General features: G+C 50.7%; 2 protein-coding genes across 2 annotated transcripts; one reads left to right on the forward strand and one right to left on the reverse strand.

Moving 5' to 3' along the window:
• Nucleotides 1-10,483: 10,483 nt before the first annotated feature.
• GUCA2B (guanylate cyclase activator 2B) lies at nucleotides 10,484-13,019 on the forward strand. Its single transcript, XM_019737136.3, has 3 exons — nucleotides 10,484-10,616; nucleotides 11,773-11,959; nucleotides 12,726-13,019. Exons 1-3 carry the CDS (start codon nucleotides 10,527-10,529, stop codon nucleotides 12,785-12,787), a joined length of 339 nt encoding a protein of 112 aa, XP_019592695.1. The 5' UTR covers nucleotides 10,484-10,526; the 3' UTR covers nucleotides 12,788-13,019.
• A 3,893-nt stretch (nucleotides 13,020-16,912) lies between these two features.
• GUCA2A (guanylate cyclase activator 2A) lies at nucleotides 16,913-19,887 on the reverse strand. The gene is made up of 3 exons (XM_019737118.3): nucleotides 18,869-19,887; nucleotides 17,626-17,821; nucleotides 16,913-17,164 (listed from the first exon to the last, which is right to left on the reverse strand). Exons 1-3 carry the CDS (start codon nucleotides 18,941-18,943, stop codon nucleotides 17,100-17,102), a joined length of 336 nt encoding a protein of 111 aa, XP_019592677.1. The 5' UTR covers nucleotides 18,944-19,887; the 3' UTR covers nucleotides 16,913-17,099.
• Between the last annotated feature and the right edge of the window lie 6,030 nt (nucleotides 19,888-25,917).

Genomic DNA, 25,917 nt, shown 5'->3' on the forward strand with positions numbered 1-25,917 from the left:
CTGCTCCCCATTTCAGCCTTATTGTTCATCTCAGCATCTGCTACTGACAGACCCCAGGACTCAGCATCCACCAGCAAGCAGGGACTTTCCCCTAATGACCTCACCCATTGCCCCTTCTAGCACCTCTGAGGAGCATGGTCACATTGGTAGGACTCCCCCAGACATAGACATGGGGACAGAGAGGTTTTTCCATTGCTCCTGAAATCAGACAGCATAAATGTCTGCTCAACCAATAACTCTCAGTGATGCCTCAGAGAGACAGGGATTCCTTAGTGACAAGGACAACTCGTCTTTCTCTGACTGCAGTGTTCCCTGCCCTTCACCAGGGGGCAGCCCCGATTCACTTATTTGTATTTAAACACATTGCTCAACCCCCAGCTTGGGAGAATATAAACAAAGGTGAAAGAGAGTGTGGGTGGGTGTGTGTGTGTGTGTGTATGTGTATGTGTGTGTGTGTGTGTGTGTGTCAGTACAATATGGATAGACTGGGAAAATGATCCAAAGGGAAGTTTTAGTTATTAATACTGGGGCTCAAATTTGGTTCTGAGTTTCCCATTGACCATAGCAAAAATAGCACCACCCATTAGGTCACCCACTTCTCCAGGGAAAGGTTAAAATTGCATTTAGGTGGCTGCCAGGAAATCCACCACACCTTGGTTTCTACAACTCCCCATATAGGATCTTCCAGATCGACTCTGCACCTCTTTTGGGTCCAGTATGCCGACCCTCCTTTAATTTTGTTAAAGTGACAGTTAAGAGCTCTAGCTCTAGAGTCAGACCTCCATTCTCACTCGGTCCACTTCCTGTTCTCCCCTCCATCCCACTCCAACCAGGTGTTCGTCCACTACTCTCCTGAAACTTGTCTTATCAAGGTCACCAGCAACTTCCCCGTGGCCAAATCCAGGAGCAGTTCTCAGCCTTCGTCTTAGCAGAGCTAACCCAGGTGATCATGTGTTTGTTCCTGAAACACTTTCTTTATTTGGCTTCAAAGACAACTCTCTTTTTAGTGTCCGCCTACTGCTCCTTCTCCAGCTGCCTGGTTTCTCCTGCTCTGCCTTACCTTCAAACGTTGCAGTGCCCTGTTATTGCTCAGTACTGGGACCTCTTCTCTTCTCCATCCAGTCACTCCCTCAATCAGTTTCAAGACTTTTAAGCATCAGATGCTCCCTGATGACCACAACAGGTATATGTGGCCCACGTCTCTACTCAGAGGTCAAACAGGCACCTCAACTCAACATGGCCAAACCGAAATTTTGGTACCTTCACCTGACTTATTTCCCATCTTAATAGATGGCAGCACCATTTGACTTGTGACAAACTCAGGGCTGTCCTAGACTCCTCTCTTCATTCACCCTTTACATCTAAGGGAACAGAAAATCCTGTGGGCTCTGACTGCAATGAACCTCAAGGATCCAACCCTTTCTCACCGTCTCTGTTCTGACGCCGCATCTAAGCCACCAGCACTGCTCTATGGGCAGTGGCTTTGTCTGTTTGTTGGTTGTTGTATCCTTTTTTCCTAGAATCGTTCTTGATACAGAGTAGGCCACAAGTAAATATTGTGTTGATTACATTAATGAATACCCTAGAGTTTGATGTGCATGTAAGACACAAAAAGGATTCTGTGTCTCAATAAACAAATGATTTCACAACTGTGAAAATAACAATAACCAACATTTTTAACACTCACCATGTGCCAGACCTCTTACATGTAACAGGAAGATGCTGGATGAGATTATTGAGACTCAGAGAAGTAAGAAATTATCCAAGGTCAAACATGTGGTGGTTGGTGGAGTATACATATTTGAATTGTATTCATTTACTCAATTCATCAAGTATTTGTTGAGCACCAATTATATGCCAGATATTGTTTCAGGGAAACAAAATAGACAAATTCCTTAATCTAACAGAGCTTACATTCTAGTAAGGAGAGAAATGCAAGAAATGAAATAAGTGTGACAGGTGCTATAAGAAAGAAAGTTAAAGAAATGGGTGATTGGGAAAGCTCTCGAGGGAGGATGGTCAGGAAAGATGTCTTTGGGGAAGTGAACAGAGACCTGAATAAAGTAAGGAGCTGAGGCTTACTTTAGAGCAATGATCCCAAGAGAAACAACCTTTGGCATATTTGAGCAACAGCAAGGAAGCTAGTATGGCTGGAATCCAGAGAGTGAAAAGCAGAGATTTAGGAGTTGAGGTCAAAGATATGGAGTGGCACCACAGGGACCTTGGAGACCAGTGGAAGACTTTGGATTTTACCCTGAGTAAAGTGGGAAGCCATTAGTAGGTTTGAGCAGAGGAGAGAAATGATCTGACTTAGATTTTAGTAGAATCACTCTGGCTGCTGTGTAAAGAAAAGCCTGAAAGGGGCAAGTGTGGACATAAAGAAATCGGTTTGGAGATCTCTCTTGGCCAAGATATGGTTCCCAGTTGTTTGATCAAACGCCAGTCTAGATGTTGTTGTGACAATATTATTTTAGATGTGATCAACATTTAAAATCAGTAAACTTTAAGTGAATAATGTGGGCAGGCTTCATCTAATCAATTGAACGCCTTAAGAACAAAGACTGAGGTTTCCTGAAGAACAAAGAATTCTGCCTCAGGACTGCAACATAGAAACCCGGCCTGAGTTTTCCACCTGCTGGCCTCTCCTGCAATTTCAGACTCAAGACTGCAACATCAACTCTTATCTAAATTTCCAGCCTACCAACTTGCCCTACAGATTTCAGACTTGCCAGCCCCGACAATGAAATGAGCCAACTCCTTAAAGTAAATCTAGGTAAAAGAAGAAGCAGTAAACCAGATCCAAGATGGTGGAGTAAACACTGTGCCTGCTTCCTCCCGTAAACACATTAAATTTACAACTAAACTATAGAACAATCAACATGGAGAACCATCCGAAGTCTAGCCAAACAGAAGTTCTATAACTAAAAGTATAAAGAAAACGCCACGCCGAGACTGGGAGGAGGGGCGGAGATGTGGCGAGGGCCCCAAGCTTCCACGTAGCAGTTGAGAAGTGGCTGCGAAGGTGGCTCCTGGAGGAACAAGGGACCCCAAACCTCTCATCAGCCTCCCCAGCCCAGAGTACTGGTGCCGGGAAGAGGAACCCCCACAACATCTGGCTGTGAAAAACAGTGGGCATTCCGACCATCCAGGTGGGACAGAAGGCCATGGGAAACCCAAATGTCCTCTTAAAGGGCCCACACACAGACTCTCTCGCTCCCAGGCACTCACTCTGGGCTCCAACGGAGGGACAGAAACTCAGGAGTGTCAGAGACATACGGGGCCAGACTGCTGCTTCCGGACAAGAGCTGGAGGACGGTCAGCATTTTCACTGTGATGAGTCCTCCTCTCATGCAGTAGGCAGGCTGGAGCCATCCTTCCTGTGTTGAGCCCTCCCCCTACACTTATGGCCACATCGGAATCTGATTGGTCTGGTGAGCGCCGCAGCTCCGCCCTGCTGATCCACTGGGACCCCGCCCCCCTCAACTCCCCCAACACCTGGGGGCACTTTCTCCAGAGCAGCCAGCCCTGCCCACATTGCACTCTATCTTGGAAAATGACTATCAGAGTCTGACAACCCCCAGGTGGGTGGCAACTGGCCTCACTGTGCTCTGAGACTTTCACTGAGTAGCTTCAGGCTTAGCACTGGCACTAAACCACAACTTACATTAACCTGGTGTCCACAACTCTTCCCATTCTAGTGACTCCCTGAGTCCCTGCCTCACCTAACTTGCATACTGCATGAGGATTTATCAGTGGCTGAACCTTAGGGGAGCTGACAGGTGGCCACAAGCTTCGGGGTGTCCTGGCATTTTGTGAAGCTACCCAGGCCTAGTGCTGGTGGCAGACGTCCTCACAGCCTGGCCTCTCGCACACGCCTCCAAGGTTAGCACAGGCAGCGAACAACCATGGATCACTTTGTAGCCCTTACCAGGTAGTCACCAGCCAGTCACAGGCAATGGGTGACCTGGGCCTGCACTGGAGCTCCTCCCAAGAGGCCCCAGAACCAACATTCCTGGAGGTTGGCTTCAGACCACAGCAGAGCACCACCCAGTTAGCCCCACAAGCAGCACACAAAAAGGATGGTCTCAACAGGTACTAGACCTGCTTGGGTGAATCCCATTCAGTGGGGTAAGCCCCTTGCATAGCAGCCTGTAAGCTGTGAACATGGCAAAAACCCCACAGCCAATGAGCCTGAGGGTCAGTCCCACCCACTGACATGACAATAGCAACCAAAGCTCAACTACAATAGCAGGGCAGGGCACACGCAACCCATATAAGGGACACTCCTGGAGCACCCAGTGCAGGTGACCAGGGACACTGTGCCGCTTGGCCCCACAGGGCACCTACAACACAAAGCCACCTGGCCAAGAGTTGGGGACATAGCGTATCTACCTAATACATAGAAACAAACAGAGAGGCAGCCGAAATGAGGAAACAAAGAAATACATGCCAAATGAAAGAACAGGAGAAAATGCCAGAAAAATAACTGGATGAAATTGAGGCAAGCAACCTACCAGGTACAGAGTTCAAAACAATGGTTATAAGGAGGCTCAAGGAACTTAGTGAGAACTTCAACAAAGAAATAGCAAGCATAAGAAAAGGACATAGAAACCATAAAAAAGAACCAGTCAAAAGCGAAGAATACAATAACTGAAATAAAGAATGCACTAGAAGGAATCACCAGCAGACTACATGAAGCAGAGGATCAAATCAACAAATTGAGCAGAAAACACCCAATCAGAACAGCAGAAAGAAAAAAGAATCCAAAAAGATGAGGACAGTTTAAGAGACCTCTGTGGCAACATCAAGCATAACAACATTCACATCATAGGGGCACCAGAAGGAGAAGAGAGAAAGCTAGGGATTGAGAACTTATTTGAAGAAATAATGACTGAAAACTTTCCTAACCTGTTGAAGGAAATAGACATACAAGCCCAGGAAGTGCAGAGAGTCCCAAACAAGATGAACCCAAACAGGCCCACACCAAGACACGTCATAATTAAAATGCCAATGTTTAAAGACAAAGAAAGAATCCTAAAAGCGGCAAGAGAAAGGCAACTAGTAATTTATAAGGGAGGTCCCATAAGATAATCAGCTGATTTCTCAACAGAAACTTTGCAGGCCAGAAGGGATTGGCATAAAATATTCAATGTGATGAAAAGCAAGGACCTAAAACCAAAATCACTCTACCCAGCAAGGCTATCATTTAGAATCGAAGGACAAATAAAGAGCTTCCCAGACAAGAAAAAGCTAAAGAAGTTCCTCACCAGCAAGCCAGTATTACAAGGAATATTAGAGGGACTTCTTTAAGATGGAAAACAAAAACAAAATTATGAATAATAAAATGGCATTAACTACATATCTATCAACAATTACTTTCAATGCAAATGGATTAAATGTTCCAATCAAAAGACAGGGTGGCTGAATGAATAAGAAAACAAGACCCTTACATATGCTACCTACAAGAGACTCATTTCAGATCGAAAGACCCAAACAGACGGAGTGTAAAGAGATGGAAAAAGATATTTCATGAAAAAAAAAAAGCTGGTGTAGTAATATTTATACCAGACAAAATAGACTTTAAAACAAAGGCTATAACAAGAGACAAAGAAGGACCCAGTAACCCCACTTCAGGGTCTTTATCTGAAGAAACCCAAAACGCTCTTTCGAAGGGACGTGTGCATCCATATGTCCATTGCAGCATTGTTTACAATGGCCAAGATGTGGAGGCAGCCTGGGTGTCTGTCGATGGATGAATGGATTAAGAGGAGGTGGTACATATATACAATGGAGTATTGCCCAGCCATGGAAGGCAATGGGTTCTTGTCATCTGTGGCAGCAGGGATGGACCTGGAAGGTACTGGGTTGAGTGGAGTATAAGAAAAAGACAGATGCAATGTGATTTCATTTATATGTGGAAACTAAAGAGCAAAATAAACAAAGAAAACAAACTCATAGATACAGAGAACATTTTAATGGTTGCCAGATGGGTGGGGTGTTGTGGGTGAGTGGAAAAGGGGAAGGGATTAAGAAGTACAGATTGGTTGTTACACAGTAGTCATGGGGATGTAGGATACAGTGTAAAGAATATAGTCAATAATATTGTAATAACTATGTATGGTGTCAAATTTGTACTAGATTTATTGGAGTGATAGGAGGGGGTTGATGGCAGAGAGAAAAAGTGAAGGGATTAAGAAGTACAAATTGGTTGTTATGAAATAGTCATGGGGATGTAAAGTAAAGCATAGAGAGTATAATCAATAATATGGTAATAACTATGTATAATGCCAGGTGGGTACTAGACTAGTCAGGGGGATCACTTCTTAAATTATATAAATGTCTAACCACTATGCTGTACACCTGAAACTAAGATAAAATAATATTGAATGTCAACTGTAATTGAAAAATTTAAAAAGAGGGGGAAGGTGAAGGAATAAGAGGTCCAAATTTCTAGATATAAAACAAATCAGTCATGGGAATGTACTATACAGCGTGGGGAGTATAGTCAATAATACTGTGATAGTGTGGTACAGTGTTAGACGGTTGCTGGACTTATCATGGTGATCACTTCTTTAGGTACATAGATGTTGAATAATTATGATATAGACCTGAAACTAATAATATTGTATGTTAGCTATATTTTTAATAAAAATCTTTAAAAAAAAAAGAAGTAAATTCTGCTATGGTCACTAAATAAATAAATAAATCTAGATAGATGATGATAGATGATAGATAGAGATAGATGATAGATAGATAGATAGATAGATAGATAGATAGATAGATAGATAGATAGAATGTAATAGGAGATTTATCTCTCTCCCCTATTGGTTCTGCTTCTCAGGAGAATCCTGGCTAATACAAGGCTGTGGAAATAATCCATTAGAACAATAAGCAATGATAATAGCTTGGACTTGATAGCAGTGGAAATAGTGAGATGTGGATAGAGTGTGTAGAAACATTTTGAAGGCAGAGCCACTGGATTTGCTAGTGAACTAAACATGGAAATTCGAAACAAAAGAGGCATCAAGGATTACTCCCATATTTTTGCCCTTAGCAACTGGGTGAATGGTAGTACCATTCAACTGTTATGAGCGAAACTGATGAGCTAGACAAAGGAGTCCACAGCTGAGGGGAGAGGTCAGGCTTGGGAGTGAACAAGGCACCTGCTGACAGCATGAAAGTCCTTGAGACTGAATAAGAATACCAGTCCTGGTGACTGCAGACAGAGGAAAATGGTCCGAGGACTGATTCCTGGAGCCCCTGGAGCCCCTAAGGTCTAGAGGTCAAAAAGAGAATGAAAGACCAACAAAGAAAACTGAAAAGATGGGCCAAGGAGATTGGCAGAAAATCTGGATAGCGTGCATCCCAGACACCAAGTGAAGAAAGTGCTTTATTCCAAGAAAGACAGAGTGATCAGCTGTGACAAATGGTTCTGGGGAAATGGTCAGTTGGGGGCAGAGAGAGTCATGGGCTCTGGGGTAGCACGGTGCTGTGCACTGGACAGCAAATCCAGTGTGGAGAGAGGAGCAGCCCAAATACTCACACAAGCCAACTGTCATGCATTCTGATTGAGGCTGTCACATGGAGACCAGAGTACAGGCTGGTGCCTCAGTCCCTTCCCATGTCCCTAAAAAGGGAAGTGCCCTGAGAAACATCAATGTACACTGACGCAATGAGAGTAATACAAGGGTGTGCATCTGTTGTTTTGATGGATGGTGGGTCATTCATGAAGAGATTAGAAAGTGATGGGTTGAAATATGAATTTGAGTCATGTTAAGGAAGTCACATAAGGAAGTCACACCTTGTTCCCAGGGGAAGACCAGAGCATTCTGGGCCCTGGCTGGAGGGGCTGGAAGGTGGAGAAGGGAAGGAGACAGTGACCCCGGCAGCCTCCAAACCCTACAGGTTTTGTTCCTTGTCCATTCGTGTGGGGCCAGTAGGGCTAAGCTTGCCATGGTGGGAAGAGCAAGGATTTGGAAGCAAAGCAGCCTCATGACAACCTCAAAAGCTGGAGACTGATCATTTGTTTGCAGATGAGAACCTGAGATCACAGAGGTGGTGTCACTTGCTCAAGGTCATACAGTTGGTGAAACCCAACTCTGGGCAGATGGCACGTCATGGTGTTTAGGCTGCCCGGGCCTGAGATCAGAACTCTGACAGCTGTAGGTTCAGAGACGGGGCTGGTCAAGGAGGCTCCATGGAGAAGACTCATGGCATGGCCCCTGCAGGCCAGGCACGTACTGGAGAAACTAGTCACGGGATCCTCTGGGACAGGAATTTTCAGCCTTCCCTCATGACATCCACTATGTTCTTCACTTCTGCCACTTACTGATGAAGAAATGGAGACTCAGAAATGCCAAGTAACATATTTAAGATCACACAGCTGAAAAGGGCTAGAGTCTGGGTTTAAACCCAGATGTCCTTACCTCCAAGGCCTGTGTCCCTTTTTCTATAAAACCATAAGCTGAGCAGAGGCACGAATTCCAGAGATAAAACTGGTTCACCCCTCTTGCTTTCACAGTGACTGTAAAAAATAATATAAATAGAGCCACTTTAATGTGGAGCCAGAGCTGCCATGCCATAGGCACTGCCTTGCATGTCTTACACCTCAAACCTTCGGAATGTTACAACAGGGCAAAATAACATTTGGACTGAGCCTACAGCACCATTGTGCTCCCAAGGAATTATTTGCAAAAATAACAAGAAAACATGTATTATGACTACCCAGATTGATGACTACCGGCCTGAAAATTAAAAATGTTGTTTAGAATTTACATCATTATTTTATCTGCACCAATACAAATGCCTTCCTTCTACTAGTGTAATTATTCCCCTTCCCTTTCTCATAAATAGCCCTTGCCTTTGTCTCCTAATTGAAACATTATTTGGGCTTCTGCCTGAATCGATGCTTCCCAAATATAGCTGTTCTTTGATCTCAAATCAATGCTTGTTGCCTCTCACTTTAAAAGGCCTTTTATTTTTAAGTTAACGTGACATTAAACATAGTGCTTGACCTTATTGGGCCTCAGGTTACTCATCTGTAAAATGGAGCCAACCATTCCACCCATCCAATAGAAGTAAACAGGATTATGCCCATGAAACAGTGTCGCATCTTGCACACAGTACATTTTCAGGAAATGAGAGCTATTGTTACTGATGAGTATTTGCAGCTTACACATGAGAAAGCATGTAAGAGTCCATTAATTTCTTCATACTCTAAGGAGTAAAAGCTGAAGTCTGGATTCAAAGCAAGACATAGGAAATACCAAAGTTCACTCAACTTTTTTTCCGTTTCACCCCAAGATAAGAAAGGAGATGAGCATTTCGAGTGAAAGCATGAGACGAGATCAGGCATATGAGAGGAGAGTTGGTCTGTGGCAGTGTGATGACATCAGATGTTGGGCACAGCTTGGAGAGTGGGCCTTCCCCCACTTAGCTGGGTTTTCTGCGTTGCGGTTCAATATTATGCAGGGGTGCCTACCGCATGCCAGGTTCTGTGCCCTCAGAGCTGAGCCGAGGTGTGGGCAACTGTTTACAGCGGCCTGGGTAGGCAGAGGTGATAACGCCTTGTGGACTTTGCCTTCTTCTCCCTGACCCAACCTTCAATCATGGAGGTGGTGGGTTACACGTTGCCTAGAAAGCAAAGGGCTATGCTGTGGCATGTTACTCATGAGAAGAGGGTGAGTTCAGGGGGGCCGTATCACTCTCACAGCAACTTCATGTGGAGGGTTCTATCATTCTGCCCATTTGATGGAAGAGGAAACTAAGGTTCAGTCAGAGTTGAGGGAATATATCCAAGATCACACAGCTACAGCAGAACGAGGCTTTGAACATGGGTCAATCTGTCTCCAAGGCAAGGCTCTTTCCTCCATGCTGGGTGAGGCTACTGGCTTCTAAAAGGCATGAACAGGTGAGATGAGTCAAACAGGGCCTGAGGGCACACAGACACCAGTGGGAGATGCAGTCACAGGCAGGTTAAGGGCCTGGGATCAGACTGGTCAAAGGGATGGTCCTTAAATGGAAGTGGGGAGAGGGAGTGGGGGACACGTGAGTCTGGGGGCACAGAGAGCCCTGTATCTGCTCACCTGGCTAAGGGCCAGCCTGTCTGTCTGCATCTTTTGCCCAGAGAAGAACCATGGCCTGACCTGAGTCCTTGCTCTGCCACTCTGTGACCTGGGGCGAGTCACTTTACCTCTGGGACATCACTTTCCCTATCTGCAAAACGGTCTCCCTAGAATTTCACTCACATGGGTGTCTTAAGGAGTGAAGGAAAGTGGTGTGGTCCAAGGCCCTCCCACGGGGACCCATACACACAAGGTGCTTGACTCACAAAATCGTGTTCCCAGCCCCAAGCCCCTCCCTAAGAATGGGCTCTAGGCTTGTCACGGGGCCAGCAGGTGTCAACTCCACCCCTCGTGGCAGTTAATAAGTGACCAGGGTGCTATAGCCTGGCTATAAATTGCTGCTGGCCAGGGAAGCAGGTGGCAGCTGGGTGGCCAGCAGCGGTGAGGTACAGAGGGAGCAAGATGAGGGGCAGGACTGTGGCAGGGCTTCTCTCCGGAGCAGCTGTGTTCTTCCTGGTGCTGTTGCAGAGCACAGAGTCAGTCTACATCCAGGTGAGTCCTTCTGGCCAGCATGCCCTTTGACTGAAGGTTCCCATAGGAGGTTGGGATGGAGAGGGGACGCTGGGAAATTTATGGGCTACAGGGGAGCACAGGACCCAGGGCTCAGCTCCACACCCACTCACAGCCCAGGGACTAAGATGGCATGCCTATAGCTATGACGATGGTGACCATGGCAATAATAAACTGCTGTTATTCAGCCTTGCTCTCCTTGAAGGCCAATCCTGGTCAGAGGTCAGAGTGTGGAACAAGATGTAGTCCCTGTCTTTGAGACACCCAGAAGGGGAGGGAGACCATTTATATTCCTGCAGCTCTTTGCATTCACCCATGTGAGGGGTGCGGTGAGGTAATTACCAGAAAACACTTCCTGGGCAGCTGACTTGAGTTGATATTACAGGATGAGCAGGAGATAGCCAGGCATGAGGAGGCAGACTGCTCCAGGCGGAGAGCACAGCATAGGAAAAGCCAGAGAGAAGACAGCAGGGGGGCCAGGTCTCCTTCCAGGGCACCTGAGAGGCTAGAAGGAGTCACGGAAGCAGAGTCTGTCTACAGCGTGACAGGATGCTGCCGGCCTCCCCACACGGCATGGTAGTCTGGCTCTGGGCATCTCACACTCCCAACTCTGGGCAGGGCCCCCTTGAGAAGCAACAAGGGGGTCCTTGGGAGGGGTGCAAGAGAGCCACAGCCTCCCCGTGCGGCCCTGGCCGTGGAGCCTAGTCAGCTTGGAGTTGCCATCGGTTTTCCATGTTGGTTCAGGGGAGGTCACCCAGTTTGGGAGTTTGCCCTGGGTACCAGGCACCCAAGGAAGAGGGAACCTGTTTACCTTTATTTGTCAGATGAGGCTCAGAGTGGGAAGAGACAGGCAGCTGGTTGGGAAGAGCTGGATTGGAACCAGGGTCTCGCAGCCTCCAAAGCCCACGTCTTGAACCACTGTCCTCCATAGTCTCGCTGTGACCTCATCTACCAGCTACTGGGGGGCCTGTGGCAGAGGGGTGTGACGTGTCAGACACCACCTCCCACCTTCCAGGCTGTCTTTCAGGTGTGGCCTGAACTTTCCCTGAGAACAGAGAACACTCATGGAGTCTGAGAAACCCTGGTCTCCCAGTCCAGGTTTTGATACCCTCTTATCTCCTCCCCTACCTCCACCCAGTACCAAGGCTTCCAGGTCCAGCTGGAATCTGTGAAGAAACTGAATGATCTGGAGAGAAAGCTGGTGTTCAGCCCCCGCCTGCAGGCCCAGAGCGCCTTACCCATCCTGTGCTATCACCTGGCCCTGCCACTGGACCTCCAGCCCATCTGCACCTCCAGGGCCGCTGCCAGCATCTTCAAGGCCTTGAGTGAGTGTCCTGGCCCTGCAGAGCTTCCTGCCCCTTGTTCTCTCCCTCCCCACACCCCAGCTCAGGTTCGAGTTCCTCCACCTCATGTTACTTCTGTGAAGCACCCAGTGACTGAGGTCAGGGAGATTCAAGAAGCTCAGTCCCTCACCTCCCTGGTTCTGGCACCAAGTCAGACTTGAGGAAACCCGTTAGCTCCTGACCCCCTGGACTAGTTGGTCATCGTACCTCAAAGACTTTATAGACAGGAGGGAGGGACCCACAAGCAGACTTCGGTACAGTGGGATGATGGGGGAGCACCGTGGGGACACCAAGGAGAGAAGGCTCATATCTGGGATGGCATAAGGAGTTTGAAAGGCTTCCAGGAAGAGGGACATCAAAGCTGAGACACGACGGAGAAGCAGAGCTGTCTAGGAGAATACAGTGACTAGCTGGCATTTATTGAGCACCTAGCCAGGGCCAGGCCTGCGTTCTCTCCTCACAAACACCCTGTCAGGCTGATAGTGTCCATTTAGGAGAAAGGAAAACTCAGACACAGAGTTCAAGTGGTTTCCCCAGGCACCACTAGGAAGGAGAGTACCTGGGACTTAAGCCCAAACTGTTCACTCTGCTTCTAAAAGTTCATGCTCTTAATGTGTGAGAAAGATGCCAGGCCCCTCCCTCAAGCCCTCTCCTAAGCAGGCCTTCTCTGGCTGCCTGGCCAGCAGCTCCCAAGACAACAGATGTTTCAGGTTCAAGTTCAACTGACCAGTTTTCTTCCCCTGCCCAGAGACCATCGCTGAGGACAACTGCGAGCTCTGTGAGAATGTTGCCTGTACCGGCTGCCTCTGAGATGGCCCCAGGTGCCTTGAGCCCGCCCTGGACCCCTGGCATGCCCAGTCCACTGCCTTCGCAACCCCCACCCCCATCCAAACTCTGGCTGTGCCCTGGTCATTGCCATGGTCATTGCCAACCCCACCCCCCTCCCCAGCTAGGGCCAAAGCAGCTGGATCTGGTGCAAAGCAGTTGGAGGAGAGTTTGGCCCCTTAGGCAACCCTGCTGCTGAATAAATGTTCTCCACCCACACACAGGGTCAGTTATCTATTTGTTCATCCCAGGAGCTAAAGATGGAGCTTCTTGGGAAGCTGGGTGGGTGAAGGAGAAAGGTTGGACTAGAGTCGGGAATTGCCCTGGTTTCCAGCACCCAAGGAGTGGGTTCACTAAGTCTTATTTCATAGAAGAGGGAGCGAGGCTCAGGGTGGGAATGAGTCACCCAAGATCACGGAGCTAAGAAGCCGCAGAGCCCTCAGATCCACTTGACCCCCAAGCGGAGCTCAAGGCCTGGCCCAGATGCAGAGCCAGAGCATCTATGCTCCTGAGCAGGGATGGGGGCAGGATGGGGAAGCTTCCTCCAGCAGGTGGGACCGCAGGAGTGGGTGGAGGGCAGGGTCACATGGTGCCCCCTCCCCTCGCCCTTGGTCAGGCTGATGGCCTCCGGGACACCTGAGAAGACGGGCCCTTGGCATTCACCCTTCCATGCCTGAACTCCCATCTTTCTCAGGCTGCCCAGGACCACCTGGCCAGCTCTGGATAGAGGACATTTCCTCCCTCCATCCTGATGGCCCTGAAGAATATTAGTAATAATAATAGCCGCTGTTTATTGACTATTTGCTATACCCTAGGCACTATTCTAAACCCTTTGCGCCTATTAACTCACTAAGTCCTCACAACAGTTTAATGAAGCAGGTACTATTATTATTACTATCTCCACTTTACAAATAAGGAGACCCAGGTGCAGAGATAACTAGTTCAGGATGACAGGCTCAGCAAAGCGGCAAAGCAGGCTTCTTCCCCAGGAAGTCTGGGCCAGAATCCATGCTCTAAACCACCATGTGACTGTCTCCCTGTGAGGCCTGGCCTCGGGGCCCCCTGCTACCACATTTTCTCAGTGGCCTTCATTGCTTTAACTCAAGGCCAGGAGCCACACTGGGAATTCACTGGAGCAGGGCCTTTCCGCAGGGTGGGCTTCCCTCCAGCCTCTATTCTGGGCAGACAGAGAGGAGGAAAGCCGGGGACAAAGGGCCCATGCCCTCTGAACTCAGCTGACCCAGGGCCAAGGCCAGGGATAGTTCCCCCAGACCTGCTGCCCCTCCTGACTGCCCAGTTCTGTCCATTACAGGACGGGGGTCCTGTAATCTCCCCACCTGCCAGGCCACAAACCCCCGAGCTCCAGCTCCTTTCTCTTCTTCCCCCCACAGGCTAGATTGGCTGGGGCTTTGCAATACCTCCTGGGTCTCTCTGGGCCCCTCATCCCTTTCCCACCACTTGAGGTGGGCCCTTGTCACAGCACCTCAGAGCAGGCCAGAGCTTCCTGCCTGCCCCTGTGTGCACACCCCCCACACACAGAGCTGCTCTCACTGCGCCTGTCGCCCTTCCATGGCTCCCCAGTGCCACCCCTCAAGTCTAAATTGAGCCCATGTGCCATCATCTCTTACCACTCCCTTCAGCGACACTGGGTTCCCACCTACCTGGGGAGGAGGCAGGGAAGGGAACTGCCACTGACTGAGCGTCTTCTATGTGCCAGGCACAAGCCTTAGCCATCTGCACAGAAATAATAATAATTATAATTGCAGCATCTACAAAGTGCTCACTATGGGCCCGGCCGATGGAGCTCTAAGAGCTTTTCCTGTATTACCTCATTTAATCTTCACTCAATCCTATGTTAGTTAGGGTTAAAAATAAAAGCTTTAAAACAACTCATTTCTTAAAGTGCTGAAAGTGGAATCTCTCCCTCTCCCTGTTTTGTCATCCCCATTTTACAGATGAAGAAACTAAGGAAACAGGCTAAGTGACCTGCCCAAAGTCTCACAGCAGGTAACAGGCAGAGCCAGAACTCACACCCAGAGAGTTGGGCTCCAGAGTAGGAGCATTAAATGATCCTACTCCACCATACACCTCATCAAACCCCCTGCAACCCTAGGAGGCAGGATCTGTTATCATTTTTGGTTGAGAAACCAAGTCTCAGAGAGGAGTGCTTGTAAATGACACACTCGCACTCAAACCCCTTGTGCTTCCTGGGCTCCACACCATCCACGTTATCAAACAGAAAGCATTCATTCACCTGGCGCTAGGTGAGCTAAACACTAAACATGGAGAATTTGTGAACAAAAATCGGCTATTTTATTATGAATGGCACCGCCCAGGAGAGCGGAAAATCAATGCGCTAAAGGCCGCACTTGCCGATGGTGTATAGGTTACAGCTTACATAGGGCCAAATCACAAGACAGTGTGGGCTAGGGGTTCAGGGTCCCCTTGGGAGCTGATTGGTGTGAGGTGAGGTGAGAGTAATAAATCCTTTCTCCAGGTCTTGAGGACAGCTCTGAGGTCTGCTCTGGCATCCCTCTGTCTGGTCTCATGGAAAAGTAGCCAGTGGGGGTCGTTCCACCTTAGGGCTTAGGAGCTGAAGCGTAAAGGTCAAGATGTCATCTTTAGCTTAACACAAACGTGTCTGTGACTCTTAGTCAAGGGATGGCCATTGTTTCTGGCTGCCTCAGGGGCTAATGACTAGTGGGGGAAAGGGCTAAGGCTTACAGGACATGCTGTGAAGAAACTGGATAGAGCACTGGGCCTACATATAAGTCAAAATCATACATTAAACCAGGACTCAGTTTCACCCAGCTGAACCATGCCAGTGCCTGGAACATTTCTGCTTCTGTGTGTCTGCACCAACCCCATATTCTGGAATGCTCTCTGCCTCCCTACCTCCACACTGGTTTTGAAATTTCATGCATCGCAATGCAACCCCCAAAGGCTAACGCAAATGGCTGCCTCCCCTTCACACAGCCTTCCCTGACTTCAGCCTGAGGACACCTCCCCCTCTGAATTCTGCAGCCCATTCTGCTTGAGCCACCCTGTGACACTTCCCCTCCACCCCATTCCCCAAGAAGTATCCTGGATGCCTCCTCTTTCCTCATTCCCTCCACCTTTCCTGATGGGTCTTCCACACCTCACCTCTATAACCCTGTCTAAACCATTCTCAGCTTCACCCTACTTCCCCTTTCTTTGGTTTATTTGCTTTGACCACTTATTTAATTCTCTTATGGCCTGAACTTTACATACACATTTACTTGCATCATTTCACCTAGCCTAGGAGGCAAGTACTATTACTATCCCAGTTTTACAGAGGAGTCTAAGACATAGACGGGAAATGACCTTCCTAACATCACGCAGTGCATGAAGACCTGGGACTGGAACTGTGCAGCTCTTTCTTTCCCCTGCTCTGTTATCTTCTCATGCAATCATGCATGTAGTGGCCTCACCCACTGTGAAGGGCAGAGAGACTTCCCCAGCACAGAAGCCACCCTTCAGGGTGACCAGAGCTGTGCAAGGGTGTAAGTGATCAAAGCGTCCAGGGAGCACCCAGGACAGAGCGGGAGCAGGAAGACCCTCCCAGGAAGAGTCTTCTGAGGCTTCTAAGGAGAGGCCATGGGAGTGGAGCAGGGCGTCTGAGTGGGAATCTACCTGACCAGAAGGAGTGTGGGGAGAAGAGCAGGGCAGTGGTGAGAGGAGCAGAGAAAACGCTAAGAGCTGTGGTTTGAGGCGTAGGCCCGGTGGGAGGGCAGGAGGCAACGCTGACGTGGTCAGTGGGGCCAGATCCTGAGGCACCTTGAATAGTCTAGAGCTTGGGAGTCAATCTCATAACCCCTGTGATTTTAGTGCTCACGTGTGGTTTAGTGACTTTGGTGACCCCAGGAGATGTGAAAGAAAAGCAGAGGTTCACCTCCCCCATTGGTGGTCTAAGATTCAGGTCCCTCAGTGCCTCCATGGGGTGACTGTAGCTTAGCAGGGGAGTGGGGCCCTTGCACTTGGCATACTAAACCCTGAACGTTCTAGGGCAGGGTAGGCATCCGTAGAGCTGGATGATGCGTAGACTGAGATGAAGGAATAAATGAAAGCAACACGGGGAGTACTCTGGAATCTGGTTTATTAGCTGAAGGTTGGAGTAGGTCTTGAGAAGCACCCAGCAGCTCAGATGGAGTCAGGAGCTGGGCCTCCCCAGGTTGTTCTCTCCTCAATCCACCATTCAGGGGGCAAGGTAGATGGAGCTGCCAGGACTGGGAGCATTCTGCAGGGAAGAGGCAGAAGGCAGCGAGCCCCTGCGGTCCTAGCATCCTGCACAGGCGGCATACGCACAGAGCTCACAGGTGTTTGGGTCCTCAGCGATGGCCTCTGGATAGAAAAGATGGGGCCCCGTGAGAGCCAGCTTCCCCCACCCCCAAGACCCCACCCTTCCTTGAGCCAGAGCTTGGACGTTCGCCACTCAGCCCCCAGGAGAAACCCAGACCTGTTCTCTCCGACCAGCTGGGCTTTCCGCCCCAAACCAGATGCAGGTACCACTCAAGCCAGCCAATCAGAGCAGAAATTCTACCCAGAAAAGAGCGACAGCTAAGACTGGACAAACCAGGACGCAACGCAAGGACCTTCCTAAAGTAAGCATCATCAATTACAACTGAGAACTAATTACCGCAGAGGGCTTCATAGGACCCACCAATCAGAGCAGAGCCCTCTTAATTTCACAAATCAGAGCAGAGTCCCGCCTTTGAATCCCACCAACCAGAGCACATCTCTCCCTCAAGTGCCACCCATCAAGGAATCCCCATGCCCCACCCATCAGAGAGGGGGCTACTCACGCAGCCTCTGGAGGATCTCGTGGGCGTTGGGCTCCTTGCAGAGAGGCTTGAGTTCTCCCGGAAACTTAGAATGTCTGCAGAGGGTGGGAACCATGGGTCCACCAAACTTCCTGTGACTCCAAATTCGGGGTTCCTGGAACTGCTGGAGGTCCTTGAGCTTCTTCACTGACTCCAGAGGAAAGGAGAACTTCCCATCCTGAGAGAGACATGTGCAGAGCATGAGGCCAGGGTGCAGCCTGCTTTTTGACTGTTTCCCCCAGGACTGGGCCCTCTGCAGCCCCAGTGGCTCAAGCCGTGTTTGTGGCCTCTGGGAACCACATGCTCCACTGCTGGGCAATATGAGGTGGTTAGAGCTCAGGCCTTACAGCCGGACACTGGGCTTGAATCCTGGTTTGGCTTTGTGACCATGGACAGGACTTCACATTCTGGAAGCCTTAGGTTCTGCATGTTATGTGAGGAATGGAGAAAATGGCTGTGAGGTGTCAGGGACATAATAGGTGCTCGATATGTAGGAGCCATTGTGCTGACTTTTAGGGAGAGGCATAGAGCGGCCCCAGGACCCAGGTACCCTGGCTCCATGTAGCCACTCCCAGGCTGTCTCTGCCCCTGCCTGACAGCGCTGCTGGCTGATCACTTGGTCCCTACTCCAGCCTGCAGCCTGGTTGATGTTTGAAAAGCAATAAAAGGCCTCCCAGAGCGGAGCTGGGCTGTGATAGAAAGCGGCCCCTGCTGGGTGCCATACTGGCCTGACCCTGGCACCCACCCAGGGGGCACATCGCTCCATCAGGACCTGCAGGACGTCCGTGTGAGCTCTGGCTGGGTACAGGACTGAGGACCAGTAAGGTCTGGAATTGAATCCAGCTCCTTACTTCCCAACCACATGCCCACAACCACTTCCAGAACCTCTCTGGGGTTCAGTTTTCCTCCTCTGAAAAATGGGACTAATAATCCCTTCTTCCCAGGGTGATCGGGGGCTGCAGTGAGGTCCTGGGGGAGCCGGGCCCACAGCTAATCACCTGCTTTCCCAAATGGCTACTTTTCTTCTCCCTACTTGGTGTTCTTTCCCTCCCAAGTTCGAAGGGGAAGGGTATGAGGCAGGTCTGAGAAGGGTGTCCCTGAAGAAGAGCCAAGCCTTAGACACACACGCCAACTCCAGCCCCAAAGACAGGGTCCTGTATCAGGGCATGGGCCCTGGGTACTGGGAACAGACAAACAGTTGGACCAGGGTAGGGACGAGACTTACCTGCACAGTGACGCCCTCTGCCAGGGCTGCCCAGGTCCCCAGGAGGCACAGTGTGGCGAGCAGGAAGGTGTTCATGGCAGCGGTGCCCTAGAGAGAGGAGTGGCTGGTTCCGGATGCCACTCCAAGAACAGTGGGACTTTTATAGACGGCATGGTTACTGAGTAACCCAGCATCTTACCTGCTTGCCTGTCAAATTAGACCTCATCAGATAAGACTCAAGATAGCCCTGGCAGATAACAGATCCCTGCCCTCCCCGCACCCACTCTGACCCACAGCCAGCTGTGTCCTGCATTCATTCACCAACCAAAAACACTTACTGCTCTGGCCAGGCAGCCCAGCCCTCGAGGAGGGGGCCTAGACAGCGGCAATGCAGCGTGATTAGGGGAGTGGGTGGGGACGGTGGTGAGGAATGGAAGGGTCACCTTACCCAGTCCAGGGGCAGGGCAGTTCAGGAAGGTTTCCCAAAGGTGGTCATGCCGGTGCCAAGTCCTGGAGAACAGATGGACATTTTCATAGAGAAGGGGGTGGGGGCAGCGGCCATGTCCTGAAGAAGATGCTACATTTGGGACAGTCAGCAGGTGAGCTAGGCCTGGAATATTCAGGGAAATGTGAGTAATTTGGCCTGAGGGAAGGAGGGCCTTGCAAAGGGGGCTTCAAATGTTGAGAGATAAGGCTACAGACCAAAGCAGGCACTAGGTATGGCCTATGACTTTGAGGCAGGACTCAGCTCTACCATCCCACAAGACCAATTTCATGTGTGTGAACTTGGGCAAATTGTTTCCCCTCTGAGCCTCAGTTTCCATCGTGTCCTCTGTGGGAACCAATAGTAATACTACCTGCCTCGTGGGGTTATTTTGAGGATTACGTGTGGTTATAATACTGCTTTGCTCAATGCCTGACACACAGAAACCATTCCTTAAAGGGCCATTTGTTATGATTTGTATTAATAGCAGCATCTGCTTCTCGTCCCCATTGGCCTCTCCAGTGACCTGCCCGTCTGAGCCACAGGCTGTCCTCATCCTGTGCTGATGCCGCTGTCCAGCCTGTCCTTCAGCCTCAGATTGTCCTGGAATGAATGCCTTCCCTCTCCCTCCCAATTCCCTTGCCCCCTGCTCCCCTCACCTCCTCTCCTCAGTTCTGTGTGTCTGCCTGCCGACCATCCCCCCCAGGTGTGCCCTCCCTGCTGCTCTGCCTCCCCTAACCAGCCCAGCCTAACCTCCGCCACCCTGGCCTTTCCTGCCAGGCCCACCTCCCAACCCATGTTGAACAGGCTTCCCTACCTTTGAACATGCCTGGAAGACTTTTCCTTCCTCGTCACTAGGTGAACTCCTACTCCTACTTCAAGGCCCAGATAAATAAACCCCACTGCATCCCCCACTAAGTCACGTTTCTTAGTCGCCATAGAAGCAGGCACCTTCCCCTGCTGGGATCTTATCGGGTGGGATTACCTGGGTGTGTGTCTTGGCCCCTCTAGACTCTGACCCCACGAGGACTGTGACCTGGCACAGTGTGTGTTCATTGTGCTCTGTTGTGAGCAGGGCCCCCAGGACGGGGAGGAAGCGACGCCCTGGGAGCTCCATGGGTCTAATCTATAAACAAACCTGGCCAGAAGCCAGGAGAGCGGCCAAGGAAAGGACTGGGAGTGGAAATCCCTGGGTGAGAAGAGTCAATACTGCAGAAGGAATTGGAGGGAGCAGAGCCTGATGGAGAGGGAACTACAAAGGGGTCTGGCCCAAGGGAGGGGCAGGAAACGCTTGTTCTATCTGCCCCCCCAGGCCACCCTCAGAGCTAGACAGGATGTCCTCCCTTTTCTGTGTGTGTGTATGTGCATGTGAGGGGTGTGTGTGTGTGTGTGTGTGTGTGTGTGTGTGTGTGTGTTTACACTGAGGTTTACACATCCAGTCCAGCCACATGGTGGCCTCTGCTAGCTGAGAGCTGGGTGGGAATGGGCCCAGGGAAGGGTCAAGGAGGGGGTGGGGAACATTAGAATTATGAAGAGTCTGGGTTGAAGGGAAGGCTTGAGACACGCATAAGGGTAGAAATCATTTCGATTGTGATGAAGCTGAGCACCAGGCACAGATCAGGAATGCAGCTGAGGGGGTGCCAGGGTGGGGATTGGGATTGGATGAAACTGAGCAGGATTAGGGTGAAATCTGGGTTAAGATCAGCCTTAGGTTACGGGTTGGAATTGGGGTTAAATTAGAGAAGATGACGTAGTAGTTAGTGATGGGAGTTCAAGTTAAGATTCAAGTTGAGGTGTGGGTTAGGGTTAGAATGGAGCTGAGGTTGGGGCAGGTGTTAGGGTTAGGTTTAGAACTGGGGTGAGGATTGGGTTGCTGTGGGGATTGTAGCTGATGTGGAAGCTAGTTTGGGGTTAGGTTAGGGTTCCTTGGTAGGGTTGAGGTTGAGTTGAGTCTGCAGACGAAGTTGGAGGTGTGGTGGGTTGGCTGTATGACGAGGTTTGGATCTGGGACTAAGTGTGGGGCTCAAGCTGGGTTCGGATTGGTTTCGTATTAAGGGGGGGTTGGGGTGAGACCCCTGTGGGCTGAAGGAGCCCTGCTTTTGGTCGGCTTTTTCAGTCCTTCCCCTCCTAAGGCATAGCAGGGCTAGCAGTAGTCAGGGGCTTTGGTTCCTGAAGACTCTTTCTTCCTGAGCGCCCTGGTCTGGGCTTCATGGTAAAAGGCAGGGGTGACATGGGTGGGAGGGTGTGGGAATGACAGCTCCATACTGTGGGAAAGAGGAAGTGGCCTTTGAGCACTGCCCTACCCAACCCTACCTCTGACGTCCACCCTGGGAAATGGAAACAACTCCCCTTCCCTTGCCTCCCCAGTTCCCCAGCCCAGCCTGGACCCAGGTGTGAATTCAGGCCCCGCCCCCTCCTCTGCATTGAAGCTGCTGGGCACTGGGTCTTGGGGTCCTCCCAGTAATTCAAGTTTCCTTGCCCCCAGGCCCACACCTGAGTCCTGAGGCATTGGTCCCCAGCACCCCCACACCTTTCAACATTCTTTATGGGTAGCAGGTGGTTCTGGGATTGTTTGGGCTTCCCACCTCCAAGACCACCTCTTCTAGCAAACTGTCACTTTTCCATAGCTTCCCAGGCTATGCCATCCCTACCATCTGCCTCCCCATCCGAAAACCCATCATGGCTGCCCAGAACCTTCAGAAGAAACCCTGGATTCAAGTCCCTTCGTGGACGGGCTCCTGCTCACCCTTCAACCAAGATTCCCAGGAGGCGGCGAGAAGAAAAGGCCCAGACCTGGGAGCTGTAGGTGAGAAAGCTCTGGCTTTGGAGCCAGGCAGCCCTTTCCCAGCCTCGGTTTCAGCGTCTAAAAAATGGAGAAGACAACAAGTACATTGTGAATTTCAGATTATCTAGACATTTCCTTACGGACGCCCAGACCTAACAAGCCGGGGTGATGACCGTCTCCACCTCCTCTGGGCTCCATCAGCCTCCTACACTGGCCCCTTAGGAAACTTACCAGCTCTCTTCTTGCCAGCTCTCCTGCGAGCCTCTGAAAGCAGAGCTGTGTCTTCCTCTCGTGGCCGCAGAACTCACACAAGGCCTGAGCCCTCAGCGGCTCAGGAAGGTTGTGGTATTTGTAATAATCATAACTTTAACAAGAGTAGTGAATGTTTAGCAAGCGCTCGCTCTGAGCTAAGTGCTTTATGGGTGTGGAAACCAACCCTGGCCCTACAGGCCAGCCACCTCTCACCCCACTCCCAGAAGCTGCGGAGGCCCCCATGCTGTCGGGCCACCCTCTGGTCTTGGTGAGGACGCGATGCTGTGCCGTATGGCCCAGAGGTTGTTTAACTCTTAGGTTTGGGCAGTCTCAACCTGCTTCCAGTACTCATCCACTAAAGCCCCGCCTCCCAGGCCTGGCTCTGCTTCCCTGCAGGCCAGAAGTCTCAGCTGACCCCTTTAGGCAAGACCTGGAACAAAGCCCAAATAGGAGTCTAGAGACTCCCATACTGATGTGTGTGACCTTGAAGAGGGTGTGGCCCATATTTCACAGCCTCCCCATCCTGCTTGTAAACACATCCTAGGGGCTGTAACACTCTCTGGTTCCTCTGAAAGCCCAGAACAGCCTGAGGAAGACATTGTAATGTACGTAAACCACCTAACAGCTCTGGGAATACATAAGAAATAACTGTAGAACCCCATTTTATAGATGGGTAAACTGAAGCTCAGAGGTCCAGAGAGAGGATAAGAAATCACAACTTTCCCAGGGTACGCACAGCGGTGCCATGTACAGTTGTATTGGGAGTGCACTGCAACAAGGGCACCCAGCCAACAGAGAGGGTAAGGGTGGACACAAGCATGGGACTACCTTCACCCAGAAGAAGGCACGAGTTTTCAGACTCATTGCCAAGTGGATTTGGTGGCAGCTGTGGACATAACGCCTTAAATTCCAGCACAGAAGCCAGTTCTCACAAATGCCAAAGAAAAGCTTCTCCTCGGTCCATACCTCCGGCCGGGCCTTCCTGACCCCAGACTCCCACTGTTAGTGAAGGGGCCGAAGAAAGCTGCAGCCAGTGAGGCCGACCCCATGAGGTGGGCCAATGGGCCCATTTTATGGGGGAAGAAACTGAGGCTATCAGAAGAGTGAGCCCAACATCACATAGGAAGTGGATGGCTGGAATTTGAAGTCTATTGGCCTGAGCCCGAGGCCAGGCTGGGGTGCAGGGCTCCCTCACCTCCCCCAGGCCCTGTGGACAGGCTCTTTCCCTTGTGCCTGGGGGCAGCTGGGGAGTGGACAGAGGGTGTGTCTGGCTGTTTGCTCAGCAGTGTCATCTCACATCCCAGGATGAGGCGGTAGAGGAGCTCCACTCACCATCTGCTCCCCACACAGCGAGGCAGCAGCTGCATCCTCCTCCCCGACTCAGCCTGCTCTGGGCACTGGCAGCAGAGACAGCCTCCCACACCCCAAGGCTGTCAGGGAAAGAAAGGGACACAGCTGGAGCGCCCTCTGAGTGCCCCAGAGCCCACAGGCTGGAGGAGGACAGAACGAGAGCTCCCCATGGGGCTCTGCGCGGAGCATACTAGGGGCCATGAGAGAGGGTCCCCAGAGCCAAGTCCCAGAATGCTTGGCAGACAAGGCGGAGGTGGCGTTTGAATTGGGCCTTGATTGATGGGATGATTTGGACCCACAGAAATGGGGACTGTAGGGGGAAGGCCTGGCTGCAGGAAGTACAGAGGGGAAGGGACGAAGGATGGGGCGGAAGCAGAGAGTGTCAAGAGGTACTGTAGGTAAGCAGACAGAGGAGGCTTTCAATACCAGGCTAAGGCGTTTGTCCTTAACCTGGTGACAGTGGGAAGCCATGGGAGGTTTCAGAGCAGGAAAGACCACGAGAAAGGCTGTGATTTAGAAAGAGCACCATGGTACTTGGTGTTGAGTGTGGATGGTGTAGGTATGGCTGCTGTTCTAGTCCGGGAGAGAAGGGGTGCATTCTGCCTCTGGCAGCGCTCTGGGAGGGCAGGGGGTGATTGGAAGGATGGTGGGCGTGCAGGAGAATCAACTAGCCTTGGCAACATGGCAACAGATGGCATGTGGAATTAAAGAGAGGGAGGGAGGTGGACAGGGATGGGAAGACCAGTCCTGGGAACTCAGATATGCCAGGTCCCACGCTGGCTGCTTTCTGACAGCTCACCACCTCATAAATGGTCTCATCAACATCTGAGATAAGGCATTTCACCCCCATTTTACAGACGAGGAAACTGAGAATCAGAGAGGGCAATGTCTTGCCCAGATGAAATTCTAGGTTCTTCTGACTCCAGAGTCTGTGTTCTTTCCATTGCCTCATATATTGTTCTGGTCCATTGTGAGCTGCTGGCCTGGCCACGAAGCTGTGGGTGGGCAGGGTAGGGGCTGCATGGCGGCAGAAGCGGGTGTAGACAGATCAGGATCCAGCTCAAAGGGCTACAGTAGCTATGACGGGGGCAAGGCAGGGATGTGATGGAAAAGGGGAAGAACTCATTTGCGTGGGGCTCATGGGGCCTAACCCAGCAAGTGTGTGTCTCCTGGGACATGGGCCCTGGGGCAGCCAGAATGGCTAAGATGGTACAGAAGGGAGGAGGGAACCAGAGCTGGCATGAGAAGCCATCTCCCTTCCTCCGAGCCGCATGCTTTCGCTGCTCTCTGCCAATTATGAGCACGTACAGATACACAAGACACACAGCCACAATCACACAGGCTATACAATCACACACCCAGCCACGGACGCATGGTTACACAAGCACACACATTGAAGGACTCGCTCACATATAGTCTCACACATACACCAAGTTTCATGGGCAAAATCAGACAGTCATACAACCGCCTGCAGTTACTGTTACGGTAACCCAGCTATAGGACTCACAAATACTGACGCCACAGATCAAACAGCTTACACGCTCACACTCACACAGAACCAGAGGACTGTTCCCAGGAAGGCCTCTGCCTGTGAATATCACTCAGGCATGGGAAGGGTGGGAAGTGTCCTCGGATGTCTTTATTGCCATTGTCTAGCAGAGGAAGTTGCCTCTCTGACCTTTTGGGGGCTGCATGGTGAGGGGCGTCATTCACCCACAGTGACGTCAGCTCGGGCCTTGCTGGGGTGGGGTGGGATGGGGTGTGGTGACTGGCCCTGAGGGAGGTCAAGGGCAACTGGGGAGTGTTCTGGAAGAGTCCATACGCCTCAGTGGGAAGAGCAGACCGGAGTAAGGCAGATCTGGTTCCCATCGTCTCACCACCCTCACTGGCTGTGACCTGGGGCAAACGACTTCCCCTCTCTGAGCGGCAACAGCCACAGTAAAAGGGAGTTGATGACACCAAGCTCATAAGACACTTGGGAGTACTGAGATAATGGCTGTCAAGTGTTGGGCAGAGGGCCTCGCAAATGGTGGCAACAACCATGTTTGTGATGGCTGCAGGAGTTTGTGCATATGTAGGGACACCAAGACCTGCTCAGGCTCAGAAGCAGGACTGCGGGGTCAAGGGTAGGCTTCCAGTGATGAGGTGTGTGGCTGGCCTGGCCAGACCTCTCCACACCTGCCTAAACAATGTCAGCAT

The sequence above is a fragment of the Rhinolophus sinicus genome, chromosome 14 (genome assembly GCF_057876585.1).
Source record: "Rhinolophus sinicus isolate RSI-liver-muscle chromosome 14, RSI-T2T, whole genome shotgun sequence".
Classification (NCBI taxonomy): domain Eukaryota; kingdom Metazoa; phylum Chordata; class Mammalia; order Chiroptera; family Rhinolophidae; genus Rhinolophus; species Rhinolophus sinicus.

What these genes read in the sequence shown, in the direction of transcription:
- GUCA2B (XM_019737136.3), top strand. Translation starts at nt 10,527, where the DNA reads ATGAGGGGCAGGACTGTGGCAGGGCTTCTCTCCGGAGCAGCTGTGTTC. An exon ending in CAGAGTCAGTCTACATCCAG is followed by an intron (nt 10,617 to 11,772) that starts GTGAGTCCTTCT and finishes ACCTCCACCCAG; the next exon opens with TACCAAGGCTTCCAGGTCCA. An exon ending in CAGCATCTTCAAGGCCTTGA is followed by an intron (nt 11,960 to 12,725) that starts GTGAGTGTCCTG and finishes TCCCCTGCCCAG; the next exon opens with AGACCATCGCTGAGGACAAC.
- GUCA2A (XM_019737118.3), bottom strand. Translation starts at nt 18,943, where the DNA reads ATGAACACCTTCCTGCTCGCCACACTGTGCCTCCTGGGGACCTGGGCA. An exon ending in CAGAGGGCGTCACTGTGCAG is followed by an intron (nt 17,822 to 18,868) that starts GTAAGTCTCGTC and finishes TGTCTCTCTCAG; the next exon opens with GATGGGAAGTTCTCCTTTCC. An exon ending in CGAGATCCTCCAGAGGCTGC is followed by an intron (nt 17,165 to 17,625) that starts GTGAGTAGCCCC and finishes TTTTCTATCCAG; the next exon opens with AGGCCATCGCTGAGGACCCA.